We start from the raw sequence: 14,272 nt of genomic DNA, 5'->3' as shown, positions 1-14,272 counted from the left end.
AGGATCTCTGAAATCACATATTCCAATTCTGGGTTTAAGACTAAACAAGTTTATCCCACTCCTATAAATTTCAGAAGTCAGGAGTGCTTCAGAAGAGATCGTATTAGTACTGCATGTACGCACATACTTAACCTCTCTCCATCCTCCAGTAACTAGCCACGTTTTCTATGTTTGCTTTTTGCCTTGTGTATCTCCTTCTTGGACAGCCATTCTGAAATACCATCAGTCAGTAAACAAGCATTTATTACCATTTACTACAAGACAAGCACTGCGCAAAGTGTTGGATACAAAGACCATACCAGTCCCTGCCCTCAAGAAGCTTACATTCAAACAGGGGAGACACCATGTAAATAACTGGGTATATACAAGATACATAAAGTAGAGGAAAGGTCATCTGAGAGGCAATAGCACTGAAGGGACCAGGAAGGTCTCCTGAGCAGGGAATGTTTTATCTCTTAGTGGAAAGCAATCTTTCACATAATCCCAGGGTTGGAAGGGAACCCGGAAGTCGAGTCCAAGGGTCAGCAAACTATAGCCTTTGGCTGAAATCCTGCCCACCACCTGTTTTTGTATGGCTCTGGAGCAAGGAGTATTTTTTAAAAATGTCTTTAAATAAAGTTTTATAGTATTAAAAATTGGTAAAACCATTTTTACGTTGTAGGCTGCACAAAAACAGGCAGTGGCAGGATTTGGCCCTTGGGTAAGAATTCTGTCTACACCATCTCAAGAGAGGGGCATCCAGCCTCTGTTCAAGCCAGTGACAGGAGGACTCATCCCTTTGACCTTTGGGCCATTCTGATTATTAGGAGATTTTCTTCACATTAAGCCTAAATTTGCTCTTTGCATCTTCCACATCTCTTCCTTCAAGCCAAAGACAGCCAATTTAATTCAGTTTCTACACAGTACCCCCTTAAATGCAAGAAGACAGCTGTCACGGTGAACCTTCTTCCCGACCTCGCCTCACCTCTCCAAGCGTTCTCTCTTTCCAGGCTGATCAGCTCCAGTTCTCTCTACAGAGCCTCGTGTTTCACATAGAGTGACTTTGTCTTTGGGAGCCCACAATTTAAAATCTCTTAATCTGTTAAGATACTTGAATTTAAGAAGATATGTGTGTGAAGATATATACATAATTATAATAATTATAAATCTACACACAGACACACATTTATTTACTTACTCTGTTTGTTTGCTTTATTATTTATTTATTTATTTCAGATGCTGATTTGGGGCGGTGCCTTACAGCAGATGGTCTTTACCTGTATACCACTAACTCTGTTGGTAGAGGAGTAAGCAAATTGGGATCTGGATTACATGGTACTTTACGGTAAGCTGTGTTAAATTTGTTAGATGTTTTTGTTGGAGTATTTCCTTTTTTATAAATCTCCGTGAAAGGGAATTTTGGGTAGTCAGACTGAAGAAACTTGCTTTATATTAATAACAAAATTGCCCTTCTAAATTGAGAACTAAATAATCCCTCTTTCACTGCCATTTTCTTTTTCATTTAATCTTTCCCTTGTCTTGAGTTTTTAAAAGATAGATTTTGACCTTTGACCTAGTATGGAAGCCACAGAATCTTGTGCTCCAGCCAGAAACTGCTTCAGGTTTATATTTCTGAAACTATGTCAGTAACTTCTTTGTTGCTAAATAAAAAAAAATTTTATGGTTAAATATTTACATACACTTAGCTTGGAGATTGAACAAGTAGTGTTTCTCCATTAACAGTCTATAAATTTTAATCCCTGCAATGGAAATAAAAAGTGAGATTCTATCACTGATTTCTTTAGATTTTTTTAAAAGATATTTTTTCATCTGTTGTTAATTGTGCAGAATTTTTGTTTGCTATACAAGTTGTCCATCAAAAAAATGAATATTATTTATTTCTCTTTACTTCAGAGATTCTGCATACTTTAAGAATCACTGCTGTTAGTATTAGTAAGTCAGAAATACTGCTTGTATTTGATAATTTTTGTAATCACAACTTATTAAACATGCACGCACTGTTCTCTTGCAGAGGTTTTGTTTATTGCCGTAATGATGAGCTGGAGCCAGGATGGGTTGCTTTCGGCAATGGCAGTCTTCTTCATCGGCCTGTCTCTTTTGATAATAAACCTCATTCCCTTTTCCAGGTCATTGACCAGAATACTCTTCAGGTAAAATAAAATAATAGTGCTTTGGGGGATGTTTAAAAAAGTTATTATAAAATATGTAACTTCTCATTATAAGGAATATCACTTGAACATATATTCAAATAAAAACCTAGCTGAACATACAAATAATGCCTTCTCATTTTCTTCCTCTTCATTACCTTCACATCTCTTTGCCCAGTTACATATGTCTAAATGTATTTCTTTCTTTTTTTTAATATAAATTTATTTATTTTTAATTTTCAATATTCACTTCCACAAGTTTTTGAGTTCCAAATTTCTCCCCCCTCCCCCCACCCCAAGATGGCATGCATTCTGAATACCCCTTCCCCTGGTCTGTCTTCTCTTCTACCTCTCCCCCCTCCCTTCTCTTATCCCCTTCCCCTTCTATTTTCCTGTAGAGCAGGATAGACTTCTGTACCCCATTTCCTGTATTTCTTATTTCCCAGTTGCATGTGAAAACATTTTTTTAAAAACAAAAACAAACATGTGTTTTTAAAACTTTGAGTTCCAAATTTTCTCCCTTCCTCCCTCCCCACCTACCCTCATTGAAAAGGCAAGCAACTCAATATAGGTTATACATGTGTAGTTATGCAAAACACTTCCATAGTAGACATGTTGTGAAAAACTAACTCTATTTCCCTTAATCCTATCCTGCCCTCCCCATTTATTCTATCTATTCTTTCTTTTGACCCTGTCCCTCCTCAGAAGTATTTGCTTCTGATTACCCTCTTTCCCAATCTGCCCTCCTCTCTATCACCCCCTGCTCTCTTGTCCCCTTCTCCCCCTTTTCCTGTAGGGTAAGACAGATTTCCATACCCAATTGAATGTGTATGTTATTCCCTCCTTAAGCCAAATCCTATGAGAATAAGATTCACTCATTCCCTCTCACCTTCCCCTGTTTCCCCTCCACTGTGAGAGACTTTTCTTTCTGTTTTTTTTTGTGAGATAATTTACCCCATTCTACCTCTCCCTTTCTTCTCTGAGTATCATCCTCTCTCATCCCTCAGTTTTATTCTCCAGATATGAACCCTTAATCTTCAACTCACCCTGTGCCATCTATCTATCTATCTATCTATCTATCTATCTATCTATCTATCTATCTATCTGTCTGTCTGTCTGTCTGTCTGTCTATCTATCTATCTATCTATCTATCTATCTATCTATCTATCTATCTATCATACATACATACATACATATAATTTTTTTCCTTCAACTACCCTAATACTGACAAAGTTCTCATGAGTTACAAATATCATCTTTCCATGCAGGAATGTAAACAGTTCAATCTTAATAAGTCTCTTATGATTTCTCTTTCCTGTTTACCTCTTCATGTTCCACTGAGTCCTGTATTTGAAAGTCAAATTTTCTGTTTAGCTCTGGTCTTTTCATCAGGAATGCTTGAAAGTCCTCTATTTCACTGAATGATCATTTTTTCCCCTGAAGGATTATACTCAGTTTTGCTGGGTAGGTGATTCTTGGTTGTAGTCCTATCTCCTTTGCCCTCCGGAATATTATATTCCATGCCCTGCGTCCTTTAATGTAGAAGCTGCTAAATCTTGTGTTATCCTGATTGTGTTTCCACAGTACTTGAATTGTTTCCTTCTGGCAGCTTGTAATATTTTCTCCTTGACCTGGGAACTCTGGAATTTGGCTACAATATTCCTAGGAGTTTTCCTTTGGGGATCTCTTTCAGGAGGAGATCTGTGGATTCTTTCAATTTCTATTTTGCCCTCTGGTTCTACTATATCAGGGCAGTTTTCCTTGATAATTTCTTGAAAGATGATGTCTAGGCTCTTTTTTTGATCATGGCTTTCAGATAGTCCAATAATTTTTAAATTCTCTCTCCTGGATCTATTTTCCAGGTCAGTTGTTTTTCCAATGAGATATTTCACATTGTTTTCTAATTTTTCATTCTTTTGGATTTGTTTTACAGTGTCTTGATTTCTCATAAAGTCACTGTCTTCCAATTGCTCTATTCTAATTTTTAAGGAAGTATTTTCTTCAGTAATCTTTTGGACTTCCTTTTCCATTTGGCCAATTTTTCTTTTTAGGGCATTTTTCTCCTCATTGGCTTTTTGGACCTCTTTTGCCATTTGGGTTAGGCTGCTTTTTAAGGTGTTATTTTCTTCAGTATTTTTTCGGGTCTCCTTTAGCAAGCTGTTGACTTGTTTTTCTTCCCAGTTTTCCCTCTGCTTCCCTTACTTGCTTCTCAAAATCCCTTTTGAGCTTTTCCAAGGCCTGGGACTGATTCATATTTTTCTTGGAGGCTTTGGATGTAGGAGCTTTGATTTTGTTGTCTTCTTCTGGTTGTATATTTTGATCTTCTTTGTCACCAAAGTAAGATAATATAGTCTGACTCTTTTTGCGCTGCTTGCTCATGATCCCAGCCAATTACTTGAGTTTTAAACTCTTTGTTAAGGTAAGAGTCTGCTTCCAATGTGGAGAGTGTACTGTCCCAAGCTTCAGGGGTTTGTGTAGCTGTTTTCAGAGATACTTGTAGGGACCTGTAAATTTTCAGTTCTTCCAAGGTGGTGTGATAAGGGGCGAGGTGTTTACTGCTTTCCTGGCCTGTGACCACAAGTATTCCTTTCTGTCCTGTAACTGTGAGGAGGGGTTCCTCTCCACAGCCACTACAAGCTCCACCACGCCAGCACTCCTCCTCACCCCAGCACCTCTGCCCAGAGCTGTGACCCAGATCCACACATGGGCAAAGCAAGAGATTCCTGCCTCAGCACTGGCAAAGAGATCCCTGCAGTCCCTCTCTGATCAGCCACTGGAATCCCCCTCAGTCTGTGGGCCAGGAGCTCGGGAAGCAGCTGCCCCGCCCAGGGCCACGCTCTTGGGGAATGGAGCTGAAACCCCACCTTCCTCTCTGACCACCGACAGAAACAGACTTTTCCCACTGACCTTCTAAGTTGTCTTTGGCATTCGTGGATTGAGGAGTCTGGAAACCTCCACAGCTGCCCATGATTCAGTCCTCTGAGGCCTGCTCCAGGTTTGCTGCGGCCTGCGCGCCCGCGCTGCGCTGCGCTCCTAGCCCGGCTCGATACACCTTTCTGATCAATCATCCAGGTTGTCTTGGGCTGGAAATTTGTTTCACTCTGTCTTTTTGTGGGTTCTGCTGCTTCAGAATTTGTTTAGAGCCATTTTTTATGAGTATTTGGAGGGATTTGGGGGAGAGCTCAAGCAAGTCACTGCTTTCACTCCGCCATCTTGGCTCTGCCCCCCCCAATGTATTTCTAATAGTCTTAGTCCACATCAGTTATTTTTCTAGTTTTTCTTTCATTGCTTCCCATTATTTCATATGACTTTCCATATTTCTCTGTAATTGTCATGTTTGTCACTTTTAAAGACAGCATAGTATTGTATTGCATTGATGTGGCAGTTTGTTTAGCCAGTCCCTAACCATTAGACATTTAAGTGGTTTCCCATTATAAATATTACAGGTATAAATATCTCTGTACAGATAAGCTCCCCCCCCCTTAATAACATCCATAAGGTTTTTCCCAGTGATAGGATTATTGGATCAAAGAGTATTTTGTTTTATCATTCTAAACTGAAATCGCCCTCTTCAAAGTTATTCATTGATCTCTTAATTGCCAAATCTAATGGCCTTTTCTCAATCCTCATACTTCTTGACCTCTTTGCCTCCTTTGACCTTATGGATCACCTTCTTCTCTGAGCTGCTCTGGGTCAGAGTTTTTATGATACTGCTCTCTCCTAGTTTTCCTCATACCCATCTCACTGCCCTTTCTCTTTCTCCTTTGCTTTTTCATCCTTCTCTCTCTCTCTCTCTCTCTCTCTCTCTCTCTCTCTCTCTCTCTCACTCACTCTCTCACTCTCTCATACACACACACACACACCCCCCCCACACCCACCCACCCACCCACACACAATATCATGGGTATCCCCGAAAGCTTTGTCCTGAGCCACCTTCTTTCTTTGCTTTATCCTCTCTCACTTGGTGATCTCATCAGCTCCCATGGCTCAAGAGTTCCCCAGGCCCTTATCTCTGTGCTGCTGATTCCCGGATATTTATATACCACCCTAGTCTCTCCTGACCTGCAGTCTTGCATCTCTAACTGCCTCTTGGACATTAAGAATTAGATGGCTCACAGGCATATCAAACTCAACGTTTCCAAATCAAACTTCCCTGTTGCTTTTTTAGGGTACCACTATTCCTCATCGCCCAGGTAATTTTAGTGTCATCTTGTCTCTTTTACTCTTATCTCTCCACCTGTCCAGTCCTCTGCCAGATCTTGTTTCTACCTTTATAACACTTCCTGTGTACATCTTCCTCTGTCCACTTACATAACCACAATGCTATTTCAGTCCCTCATTTTTAGCTCTCGCCTGGATCATCACAATAGCCTCCTGACTGGTCTCCCTGCCTCAAATCTCTCTCTTCTCTCATCTATCTTCCTCTCAGCTGCCCAAGTGGTTTTCCTACAGTGCAAGTCAGACCATGTCACACTCCCCCATCTCCATCCGCACGCTCAGTTCTCCCACTTGGCTCTCTCTTACCTCCCAGATTGGATACAAAGTTCTCTATTTGGCCTTTATTACACTTTGCTCCCCTCCAGCCATACTTCCCTATGAACTTCCTTGAGCACAATACCCCCTCTCCTATCTGTGCCTTTGCAGTGGCTTTCCCTCAGACCTGGAAAGCCATGCCTGTCATCTCTACTTCCTGGTTTTCTTGACTTCCTTAAGACAAGTCCCACCTTCTTTAGGAGTCCTTTCCCAGTCCTCCCAGCTGCTGGTGCCTTCCCCTGTCATATTGCCTTCTGTCTCCTCTGTGTATTTTGTATGTTCCCAGCTGTTCACATGTCTCCCCAACCATGATGTCAGCTTCTAGGGCAAGGACTGTTTTTGCCTTACTTTGTATCTCCAGAACTTGGCACAGTGCCTGTGGTCAAATGCTCATTGACTGACCAACAGAGTGCTTTCCATAATTACTGTGCCAAAAATACAAAAGACCTTGGCCCTATTAACTGATAAAACCAACAACCATTTCCTTTTTCTTTTTAATAACTATAATTTAAAAATTAAGATAGGAAAGTTAGCTGAGGGACATAATATTTCACTGACTGTATTTTGGAATTGAAGTCATTTACCAATTCTGTTATTGTAAGCTATCTTTGTGGGATAAAACAGCATTAAGATGGAGCTCTGATTTCTGTAGTTGCTAACCGCACGTGACCTTAAACTGCTGACACCTAGGAATTGAATTTGATGTTTCATCTGTTTCCAGTATTCTTCAGTCAAATTGTCTTTATTCTGAGTGTTATGGTAGCAGTGATTTCCCCCCTGGAGATCTGCTCTCCCCATGCTTTATTGGAGATGGAAGCAATTATAATACAGATTGATTATTCTAAGGAACAGCTTCCTGGTTCTCTAGTGTTTTAAAAAGTTTCTTTAAAGAATAAAGGAATAGGGCAGCTAGGTGGCACAGTGGATAGAGCAGTGGCCCTGGAGTCAGGAGGACCTGAGTTCAAATATGGCCTCAAACACATAACACTTAGTAGCTGTGTGACCTGGGCAAGTCACTTAACCCCACTGCCTAGCCAAAAAAAAAAAAAAAAGAATAAAAGGATAAGTCTGTTTGGCAGTTGTTTGCCTTGCTGGCCTCTCTCCACAGTCTCGAAATGTATTTTCCCTTTTGTGTTTTTCCCATCCCTGAACACCAGTGTACTTTTAGCAATGGCCAGTTGGAATTTTATCTATATGTTGGCATCATGAAAGCATTTAATGAAGGTATAAGTCTTTTGAAAGTCCTGTTTGCATGAAAATGCCTCTTAGTGAGTTTTCCTATAGTGCTTTCATAGATATCACATGCCTTTAGCTTTTAAGAACTAGCATTCTTATTCCAAAAAATTCCCTTTTTTATTTTATTGATTAAATTCTGGAAACTAGGGAGGTTCCTGTAAATGATTCCTTACCTTCTTAATTGGCACTTAAAGGGAGAGGTTAGCTTCCTCTGAATTTGATAGACTCAGATTTACTTCAGATTCTCTTTTACTGACTTTACCAGCTTTGTCCATTGCTGCTTCTGGAAAGACCATCTTCATTTTATTTCTGAGACCTAAAGCAGCTAGGTGAAATTCACTATTATATTCATTATTATTTTAGTTATTAGGAACAGAGTTCTGAAAGCTCCAAGGTAAAAAAAATGCTAAGCAGTCTTGGAGCATGCAAACATGGCATTTGTCTTGACATCTGAGTCAGTCAATAAACATCTATTAATTCCTACCATTTTAAATCCATGCAGTTTCTGTAATCATTCAGTGAAGCAGAGCTATGAGATTCCTGAATACATAAATGCATTAAAAGCAATTTTGTGAATTAGTTTAGCAGGGTAAGCTGTGACATCTGTCATAGCAACTTTTCCAAACTCCTTTTTTTTTTCTTTACTACCTAGTTCTTCACTAATAGGAGACCTCACTTCCTACTTCACTGGATAGACTGGGACTACCCACAACTTCCTCTCTCCTTGTCCACACCTCACAGCCTATCTCAGTCTTTACCCATCTTCTCCCTCTTACTTTCATCTTGATGGATGAGATAGCTGTCCACTTTGCTAAGCCTAGCCCTTGATTTCAGACCCTGCAACTTTGAGAATCTATTATTCCTTCTCTTGGCCTTATTTAGTCTTTTCTTTTCTCCTGGCACCTCCTCATTTACTTAAAGAAATACTAAAGACATACTTAAAGAGATCCTAAAGAAACCTTCCCTTTGTTCTGATATCCCACCAACACCCCCTCCCCAACCCCCTACCCCTGCCTCCAAATGATTATTGGATCTTTCTCTCACCTTTCACTGCTAAACTTCTAGAAGGAGCATTCTATTTTTGTAGTTTCTACTTCTTTACATTCCCCCCAGCATGCTGCAATCTGATCTGTCTTCCCTATACTCTACTGCTCTCTTAATAAGTTTACCAGCGACCTCTTAATTGGCAAACGCATTGGTGCTTTCTCAGGCCTCATCCTCCCTGACCTTTTCACAGCATTTGACCTTGAATAGCCTCTTCTTTTTGGTATTCTCTCTTCCCTTGGCTTCCATGATTCTGGTCTTTCCTGGTTCTTTCTTTCTTTCTGATGGATTTTTCTTAGTTTCCTTCAGTAACTTCACAGGATTTAGCTATTTAAACTGTGCCTAATCAGGCATCTGATCCAAGAACATGATATCCCCAACAAGTGACTATTCGACCTCAATTTGAAGACCTTCTTAGTGGTAGAATTTCCTCCCAAAGCCGCCTATTCTACTTTTGCATAGCTCTTAATTGTTGGGAGATTATCTCCCTGTATTAAATTTAATTTGAGATTAAATTTGTCTGACTGTACCTTCTACACATTGCTCCTCATTCTGTCCTCTGGGACCAACCAGGACAAGTCTAATCTGTCTTCCACTCACAGCTGTTCCCTTACTTGAAGACACCTCATTTGTCCTCCCTAAGGGTTTTTTTCCAAGCAAAATACCCTAAGTTCTTTCACCTGGACTTTAGCTCCCACCCTATTGCAATCATCCATCCCAGGTACTCCTCACCTTCACTTATCACAGCATTGATTCACAGTCAACTTGCAGGTTATTAAAACCTTCATATTTTTCACATAAAGTTTTACTGAGCCCTGCCTCTCCCACTTTTTGAATCCGAACAAAAAGCGTTGTATTAATTCCTGTTGCATTTCATCTTATAGCTGCAGCCCCATTTTTCTAGTTGTCATGATTTTTTGGGATCTTACCTCTGTCATACCTCATATTGGCTATTCCTCCTGGCTTCATATCATTCATTCAACTCCAATAGAATAAGCTGTTTGAGAAAAGTGATTGTTTCCTTTTTTAAAAAATTCTCCAGTGTATCAATTCTTGATATACTACAAGCTGAGTAAATGCTTGTTGATTGGTCTGCATACTTAATAAGCATGCCATTTGTGTTTTCAGATCATTGATAAGAATGTTGAACAGCACAGATCCCAGGATAAGTCCTTAGAGACCTGTCTCCAAGTTTATATCAACCCATTTAGATGATCCCTTAGATCTTGTTGTTCTTCCAGCCTTAAACCAATGTCACCGCACTGTCTTCTAGTCCACATCTCTCTCTCGCCAACAAGCATAACATGAGGTGTTTTATCAAATGTTTATTGATGCTGTAGGTGTACCTTGTTCATGACCAATCAGTTTTCTAACCATTTCAAAAAAGAGGCTAGTCTGCTGTTACCTGTTTTTCATGAAACTCTGCTGGCTCTTAATGATCTCTTATTTCTAAAAAATTGCCTTCACGTTGGATTTCTGTATATTGGGTGCATGAGGGCATAATTAAAGTCCTATATTGAATGGGACTGAATCAGTAAAAGAAACATAGAACCAAATTGATATGTTGTGCACATCTTTGGGAGTTTAACCTTTAAATTTAGCCAAGAAGTTTTTGACAACTTTTTTCAACAACTTCTCTGATTCATCTGAGATCATTCCATCACCCTTGATTGTATTCAAGAAGGCCTTGTGGTGTTCGATTATATGAGCTAAAAAAGTACAGTCAAACTTGGTGATATTAGTGGGATCCATTTTGTCAAGATACCCTTTTACACCAGCATAGATGACTACCACCTGTTCTTCAATTGCCATGGGAGCGTATTGGCCTTGCTTTAGCAACTCCGTTAGACGTATACCACGATTCAGTAGTTGTTGAGTGGCAGGGTCTAGATCAGTACCAAACTGAGCAAAAGCAGCCACTTCACGGTACTGAGCCAACTCTAGTTTCATTGTACTTGCCACCTGCTTCATGGCCTTGGTTTGAGCAGCAGACCCCACCCGGGACACAGACAGACCAACATTAATGGCAGGGCGGATACCTTTGTAGAACAATTCTGTTTCCAAAAAGATCTGTCCATCAGTGATAGAGATGACGTTGGTTGGAATGTAAGCAGATACGCCGCCGGCTTGTGTTTCAATGACTGGTAAGGCAGTTAAGGAGCCACCACCACAAATGTTGTTCATTTTGGCTGATCTCTCTAGCAAACGGGAGTGTAGGTAGAAGACATCACCAGGGTAAGCTTCACGACCAGGTGGGCCACGGAGTGGCAGAGACATCTGACGGTAGGCAACTGCCTGCTTGGATAAGTCATCATAGATTATTAGGGCATGCTTACCACTGTCCCGGAAATATTCTCCCATTGAGCAGCCAGAATAAGGTGCCAGGTACTGAAGTGGGGCGGCTTCAGAAGCAGTGGCTGAAACCACAGTGGTGTACTTCATGGCACCTGCATCTGAAAGTCTTTGCACCAGTTGGGCAACAGTGGATCTTTTTTGACCAATAGCAACATAGATACGATAGAACTTCTTCTTTTCATCAGTTTCATCATTAAAGCGTTTCTGGTTAATAATTGTTGCAATAGCGAAGTTTTGCCAGTCTGTCTATCGCCAATAATCAGCTCCCGCTGACCACGGCCAATTGGTACCAAGCTGTCCACGGCCTTAATGCCGGTTTGCATAGGCTCAGACACGGAGATTCTGGGAATGATTCCAGGAGCTTTCGGACCCACTCTTCTACGTTTCTTGGCTTTCGTTGGACCTTTTCCATCAATGGGATTGCCCAGAGCATCTATTACACGGCCCAACAACTCCTCACCAACTGGAACATCTACAATGGCTCCCGTCCTCTTCACAGTATCTCCTTCCTCAATGAGTTTGTCATTTCCAAATACAACAATACCAACATTGTCCGGTTCCAGGTTGAGGGACATACCTTTTATACCTGAAGAAAATCCCACCATTTCTTCTGCTTGAACATTCCTTAGTCCGTGTACATGGGCAATACCATCACCAATAGTAAGGACACTCCCAGATTCTTTAAGGTCAGCAGAGGTTTTACTTTCCAGAAGATGTGATTCAAGTTGAGAAACTAGCTTGGAAGTACCTTCCTTAGAGGTATGAACGTTCCTTGTTGCAATAAAGGCTGCCCCCAGGGCATTTCTGGAGACTAGTCTGGCTTGCCAGAGGAAGGCATGAGCCAGGTCCGTGGCTACTCTTATGGAGAGCATCTTTGCAGCTCCTCATCAGCGTTCCTGTATGGCCCCTGCCTCTGGGTTGACTGCACTTTCATTTCTAAATGCTTACAGACCATTCCTTTAATAATACATTCTAGAATTTTGTCAACAATTGAACTTCAGCTCACCAGCCTATAGTTCGCTCCCTTCTCTTCCCGTTTTTGAAAATTAGAGGAATATTTGCCTCTCTCCAGTACTGAAGCATCTTTCCTGTTCTCCACAGTCTTTTAACAATCTTGTCAAAGATCCTTGACAGCACCTTCATATTCGCCATCTGCCATTTCTTCCAGTACCTGGGGATGCAGTTCAGACAGATCATGTGACTTGAACTCATTTAGGGCAAAGAGATGTTTTCTTACTATCTACTCTTTTATGTTTGGTTTAAACTCCATGTCAGTCATTTTTGTTCCGTCCTTCCTAGTCCAAAGGTCATTGTACTTGGCAGGGAGAACGGCGTTTAATTCTATTTCCTTCTGTCATAGGATCACAAAATCACAGAATGACAGAGTTGAAAGGAAGCTCGGCAGCTCTCTGGCGCAACCTCTCCCTGAAAAAGGGACCTGCCCAGCTAGAGGCCATCCAAGCCTTTGCTGGAAAGTCTTTTCCTTCCCCCCCCCAAGACAAATCGTTCTGTTTTTGTGTGGGTCCCATTAGGAGGTTTCCCCTTACATCGAGTCTGAATTTGCCTCCTTGCTACCTTGACCTTTTTTCCCTTCTGCACTCTAGGTGTGTCAGATTGTGCCGATGCCAGCAAACCACTTTCCTATCGGCAGCACTGTGAGCACTGTGCATCTTTCTGCAGACGGTACTCACTTCTATTGGATTTGGTCTCCTGCAAGCTTAAATGAAAAAACACCAAAAGGACACTCTGTTTTTATGGATGTTTTTGAACTCACAGTAAGTTTAACCTTTCCCATTGTAAAGAATTCTGCATTGGTATTCAATTTCAATTTGGTAACATACATGTTCTAAGACTGCAGAATGTGTGGGCGATGACTGCTTTGCTATGAGTCTTTCTAATTAATACTGGTCGCATGAGCCAAAGTTTAGAGTTTAGCCATTGTGTCGTGTGTGTGTGTGTGTGTGTGTGTGTGTGTAGGGGAGCGGTCAGCAAGCATTTATGGAGCACCTGCTGAGAGAAATGATTTCTTTCATATTTAATAGCTGTTGAATCAGGACCAAGATCTAAAAAGACAGTAAAAGACATTCTGAATGTGGGCTAATGAGTGCATCCTGATCATTGTGTCTACTCAGACAGGTCTGGGAAAATATGGATCCTCTCTTTTGTCTGAGAGGTGACATGGTAATTGATGTCTCTGACTAAGATTTGGGTGATCTAAGTTACGTACCCCGAGAGCTTCACTTTAATGTAGCCCACCTCCCATTCAGAGTTAATTGGTCTTCCTCATAGATACCTACTCTTCAAAGGGCATATAAACTGCGAGCCCATTGCTATTAGGGGGCTTTGGTCTAAGAGAGACGGCCAAATGACCATCCGGATATTATAATGTGTTGGCCTTATTAATAAAATGATTAAACCCAGAAACTATGTCTTTTGCACCTTTTTAATCATCACATTGCTATGTGTCAGGCATTGTGCTAAGCACTGGGAATACAAAGAAAGGCAAAAAATAGCCAGTTGCTGCTCTCAGAGGAGCTCACAGTCTACTCTGCTAGATGGCATGCAGACAACTATGTACAAGCAAGGTCTGTGCAGGATAAATTGGGGATCACCTCAGGGGAGTTACTTCAGTTAAGGAGGAGAGAGAGAGAGTTCTTGCTGAAGGTGGAACATCAGCTGAGATCTGGAGAAAACCAGGAGGCAGAGCGTTATAAACGTGGAGGATGGCCAGTGGAAATGCCGGGAGACGCAGCACGTGAGGAACACCAGCAAGGAGGCCAGTGCCACTGGATTGCAGAGTACAGAGAAGGGGAGTAAGGAGGGTAGAGGAAGACTGGACCCCAGGTCTGACGGGGTCCCTCATCATTCTGGATATGTTGGGGGGAGTTGTTGGTGCCAAAGCTCCCTCCATCAGTGCAGTTTTGCATCTGGTCTGTAACTTTTGATCTTAGGTGCAT

General features: G+C 41.2%; 1 protein-coding gene and 1 pseudogene across 9 annotated transcripts in view; one reads left to right on the top strand and one right to left on the bottom strand.

Moving 5' to 3' along the window:
• HECTD4 (HECT domain E3 ubiquitin protein ligase 4) overlaps nucleotides 1-14,272 on the top strand; it is a 197,667-nt gene that overhangs the window by 70,188 nt on the left and 113,207 nt on the right. For all 9 annotated transcript variants that reach the window (XM_020979892.2, XM_020979896.2, XM_020979895.2 and 6 more), the window contains exons 5-7: nucleotides 1,216-1,324; nucleotides 2,012-2,150; nucleotides 12,920-13,090. In XM_020979892.2, coding sequence (XP_020835551.1) covers nucleotides 1,216-1,324; nucleotides 2,012-2,150; nucleotides 12,920-13,090 — 419 coding nt within the window. The remainder of the gene's footprint in view (nucleotides 1-1,215; nucleotides 1,325-2,011; nucleotides 2,151-12,919; nucleotides 13,091-14,272) is intronic.
• On the bottom strand, nucleotides 10,545-12,187 carry LOC110203395 (ATP synthase F(1) complex subunit alpha, mitochondrial pseudogene; annotated as a pseudogene).

This window comes from Phascolarctos cinereus, unplaced genomic scaffold (genome assembly GCF_003287225.1).
Source record: "Phascolarctos cinereus isolate Bilbo 61053 unplaced genomic scaffold, phaCin_HiC Scaffold_4;HRSCAF=312, whole genome shotgun sequence".
Lineage (NCBI taxonomy): Eukaryota > Metazoa > Chordata > Mammalia > Diprotodontia > Phascolarctidae > Phascolarctos > Phascolarctos cinereus.
Note: the sequence above shows the minus strand (reverse complement) of the source record. Positions and strands in the feature narration are given on the sequence as shown.